Below are 4692 nucleotides of genomic sequence, written 5' to 3' on the forward strand. Positions count from 1 at the left end.
ACGGGGAGGATGGACGAGAACACCACTTGCGCCTCAAACTCCTTTATCCTCCTTCCCAGAGCCACGTAATCCGCAGTGATCCACTCAAGGTCATTCTTGGCAGTATCATTTGTGCCCACGTGGAGAAGCAGGAAGGGGTAGCGATCCGAGGGCTTGATGAGTCTCAGCAGTCTCTCCGTCACATCGTGAATCTTAGCCCCTGGCAAGCAGCAGACTTTTCTGTTTTCCCGGTCAGGGCAGCAGATAGATGACTCAGTCCCCCTGAGGTCAGTCCCCGACCACCACCACCCACCTCCTTCTCTTGGGAGTGGTGGTCGTGGAACCCCCAACCTCAGGACAGCGCATCTCATGCCTTCCAACCAGCGGAGTCTCCTTCTGCTTTCTCCCCCCAGACGTATCATCTGGTCCACTCTCCGCAATGGTACCTGTGGAGAGAACACGAAAACGGTTACTTACCTGTGTCTGCGTTGCTGGTACCCGGACATTCCCCCTTCTTCTTCTGGAGGTCACATGTTGCCAAACTTCTTCACTGGCCTCTTGGCTCCGCTGTGCAACCTGCTCTAAATCTTTAGAGCTTTGTGCCCATAGAAGCATATCGTGACTTTTGTCCAGGAAATCCTCAGATTCTGGTGTGCAACGCAGGGTCGATATCTGTTGCTTCAGACCTTCAATCTTCTCTTCCTATATGGAGACCAGCTTGCACTTTGTACAGACAAAGTCGCTTCTGTCCTGTGGAAGAAAGACAAACATGGCACATCCAGTGCAGGTCACAATAGCTGAACACCCCCCCTCCATATCACCTTCCTACTATGAGCTTCCTCAGAGAAGCTGGCAAGATGTAAGCCTCACTGGGCTCACCCCAGGCAAACTCCCAGGCAAACTCCTGCTGTGTGCTGCTCTGCTGTTCCCCGCTGCTCTGCTGGTTCGCGGAGCTCTGGCTATTTTTAAACAGCCAGGCTTCCCTGAAACAAACTTTCTTACTGCTCAATGCTGCACGGAGCCAGGGAACGCTGACCTGTTTTTCCATCCATAGACTATGCACTCTCCAAACCTGACCTTCTGGCGCGGATTGAACGAGGGGAAGCGCCCTGCGAGGGGGAGAAGGGAGATGCAGAGGAGAGAGGAATCCCTGCAGAGCCCAGCACAGGTAAACTCGTGCTCTCTTCTTTATTTTAGGGCTTTCTGTGGTGTCCTCTCTGTGGGATCTAGCAGGAAACAAAGGTGTTTGTGAAACTGCCAATGACACCGCTTTCAGCTCCAGTTCAGTGACTTGTTAGCAGTTATAGGATACAGAAGGACCTAGACAAATTGGAGGATTGGGCCAAAAGAAATCTGATGAGGTTTAATAAGGATAAGTGCAGGGTCCTGCACTTAGGACAGAAGAACCCAATGCACAGCTACAGACTAGGGACCGAATGGCTAGGCAGCAGTTCTGCGGAAAAGGACCTAGGGGTGACAGTGGACGAGAAGCTGGATATGAGTCAGCAGTGTGCCCTTGTTGCCAAGAAGGCCAATGGCATTTTGGGATGTATAAGTAGGGGCATAGCGAGCAGATTGAGGGACGTGATCGTTCCCCTCTATTCGACATTGGTGAGGCCTCATCTGGAGTACTGTGTCCAGTTTTGGGCCCCACACTACAAGAAGGATGTGGATAAATTGGAGAGAGTCCAGCGAAGGGCAACAAAAATGATTAGGGGACTGGAACACATGACTTATGAGGAGAGGCTGAGGGAGCTGGGATTGTTTAGCCTGCAGAAGAGAAGAATGAGGGGGGATTTGATAGCTGCTTTCAACTACCTGAAAGGGGGTTCCAAAGAGGATGGCTCTAGACTGTTCTCAATGGTGGCAGATGACAGAACGAGGAGTAATGGTCTCAAGCTGCAGTGGGGGAGGTTTAGGTTGGATATTAGGAAAAACTTTTTCACTAAGAGGGTGGTGAAACATTGGAATGCGTTACCTAGGGAGGTGGTAGAATCTCCTTCCTTAGAGGTTTTTAAGGTCAGGCTTGACAAAGCCCTGGCTGGGATGATTTAGTTGGGGATGGGTCCTGCTTCGAGCAGGGGGTTGGACTCGATGACCTCCTGGGGTCCCTTCCAACCCTGATATTCTGTGATTCCGTGATACAGCGTAGAGTTGTTAGAACAGCATAATGGGATTTATCTTTCCCATGCGTAGAATTGCTGGTGTATACGCTTGACGCGACCTGCCAGAGTGAAGGCGAGGAAGAGCCCTGCATCAAGGGACAGGAGAACTCGGAGGAAAGCGAGATCCCGGCTGAACCCCCAGTCGGTGAGTGCTGGGCTGAAACAGCAGTGTTTTTGTAGCTATCTCGTCACAGAATGCATGGAGTGAGGTAAAAGAGAGGCCCCTGCTTTAGAGAGCTCGGGAAAGCTCTTATGAAAAGGGGCAGAGGGAGCAGAAGACGTGGGAAGAGAAGTCCTGTGTAAAAGCCACGCAGCTGGCTGTTGCAAGGGGAGGGCAGAAGGATGCTGCGATGGGGGCAAAGGGGATTCACAAAAGAAAGTCAACTTGCCGCCTGTTTTCTCTTTCCATGAATAGAGTGTGCATTTTCCCAGCCAAGCTGTGTGTCCCGGATAAAGCGAGAGGAGGAGCTATGCATCGAGGAGCAGGGGGCCTCGGAGGAGGGGGAGATATTCTCAGGGCCCAGCACTGGTGAGTTATCAGCAGTCTCACAGAATGCTGTGCAGCCGGAGGTGGAGTGGAGGGCTGGCGTCGTACAGGGACTTCCCCGGGGGGAGGAAGCGGGGTGGGAGTGTTCTTGCAGGCTCGTGAGGGGGAAGTGGCCGTGACAGGAGAGAGGGGGACAAGGGTCCAGAGCCGTCTGAGGACAAGAGGAGGGGGAAGGAAGGGTTTAAGGCCAGAGTTGAGCACAGCATTTCCCCCTAACAGAGGGAAAGCACCAGAAACATGGCAGTTTATGCAATGGAGTAACCCGCCCCCAAAATAAAACCCACCCGGGGGCAGCAGATGCTATGGCAGTGACCACCATATGGGAAGGACCAAGGACAACCAGGGAGGGTCCTGAAGATGAAATAAGACAAGGCCAGTACATTGGCTGGGAGGGGCAGCTCTCTGATCACTTTGTGGGGACGCTGGGCCCCATGGTCAGCTCCTAGCTGACGGTTCCGTCCTGGGCCTGCTAACCAGGACTATGACCCATTTAGTCTGTCGGGCCAACTGTGAGGAGCCTGCCCCTTGCATGGGCTCTCATGAGCCCTGCCAATGCTCACTGCCTCCCTGCCATCGTCCCTAGGCACCCAGATGGAGCAGAGTCGCTGACTGCAGCTCTGAGCAGGGGTCAGGTGCCCCTTCCTGAGGAGGGGATGCGGAATCCCACAGGCGTGGTGGGGCTCAGGTGCTCTGCACAGCTCCAGAGGGCTCCATACCCCAGATGCCAGGCCTGAGGACTTGACCATGAAAGCTTTCAGTCTTTGCTCATAAATCCGCCCCGACACACTGGATCACTTTGGTTGCTCTTCCCATAATTCCTCCCACCCTCTCACTAATCCTGGCACCAATGTGTTTAGAAATGAAAGCCGGATTCCAGGTACAGTCTGGGGTTACCAGGCGTTCAGTTTTCAACCAGAACGCCCCGTCGAAAAGGGTTCCTGGCAGCTCCAGTCAGCACCGCTGATCGGGATGTTAAAAGTCTGGTTGGCGGCGCAGCAGGGCTAAGGCGGCAGGCTCTCTGTGTCCTAGCTCCGCACAGCTCCCGGAAGTGGCCGGCATGTCTCTGCAGCCCCTAGGTGGAGGGGCAATCTGGGAAGCTCTGCACGCTGTCTCTGCCCCCAGCGCTGGCTCCGCAGCTCCCATTGGCCAGGAACCGTGGCCAATGGGAGTTGTGAGGACAGTGCTTGCTGGCGCAGGCGGTGTGCAGAGCCCCCATGGTCCCTCCGCCGAGGGGCCGGACATGCCAGCCGCTTCCAGGAACTGAATGGAGCCAGGGCAGGCAGGGAGCCTGCCTTAGCCCCACTGCACTGCAGACTGGGAGCTGCCTGAGGTAAGCGCTGCCCAGCTGGAGCCCATGCCCCAATCCCCCTCCTGCACCCCCTCCCGCACCCTAACTCCTCCCAGAGCCCGCACCCCAGCCCTTAGCCCCCTCCCAGAGCCTGCACCCCACAACCCTCCTGCACCAGTTTTCCTAGTGGCTGTGTGTAGAGGTTGAATAGTATCAGAGACGCTAAGGAAGTAATCCTGAATGCAGTGGTGTTGTAGTCATGTTGGTCCCAGGATATTAGAGAGACAAGGTGGGTGAGGTAATATCTTTTATTGGACACCCTTCTGCACCCCAACCCACTGCCCCAGCCTGGAGCCCCCTCCTGCATGGCTCATTTCTGGCCCCAGCCTGGAGCCTGCACCCCCAGCCGGAGCCCTCACCACTCCTGCACCCCAGCCCCCTACTACAGCCCTGATTCTGCTCCCACACTCCAAACCCCTCGGCCCCAGCCTGGAGCCCCCTCCTGCACCCTGAACACCTCATTTCTGGCCCCACCCCAGAGCCTGCACCTCCAGCCAGAGCCCCCGCCCCTTCCTGTACCTCAACCCCCTACTCCAGCCCACAACCCCCTCCTGCTCCCCCAAACCCCTCGTCCCCAGCCCCACCCAGGAGCCTGCACCCCCAGCCAGAGCCACCACCCCCTCCCGCACCCCAACTCCCTGCTCCAGCCCAGA

At 55.9% G+C, this 4692-nt stretch overlaps 1 protein-coding gene across 5 annotated transcripts in view; it reads left to right on the top strand.

Moving 5' to 3' along the window:
* LOC125632968 (uncharacterized) overlaps nucleotides 1-4692 on the top strand; it is a 33459-nt gene that overhangs the window by 16999 nt on the left and 11768 nt on the right. For all 5 annotated transcript variants that reach the window (XM_075124661.1, XM_075124663.1, XM_075124662.1 and 2 more), the window contains exons 4-6: nucleotides 1034-1147; nucleotides 2176-2289; nucleotides 2560-2673. In XM_075124661.1, coding sequence (XP_074980762.1) covers nucleotides 1034-1147; nucleotides 2176-2289; nucleotides 2560-2673 — 342 coding nt within the window. The remainder of the gene's footprint in view (nucleotides 1-1033; nucleotides 1148-2175; nucleotides 2290-2559; nucleotides 2674-4692) is intronic.

This window comes from Caretta caretta, chromosome 2 (genome assembly GCF_965140235.1).
Source record: "Caretta caretta isolate rCarCar2 chromosome 2, rCarCar1.hap1, whole genome shotgun sequence".
NCBI lineage: Eukaryota > Metazoa > Chordata > Testudines > Cheloniidae > Caretta > Caretta caretta.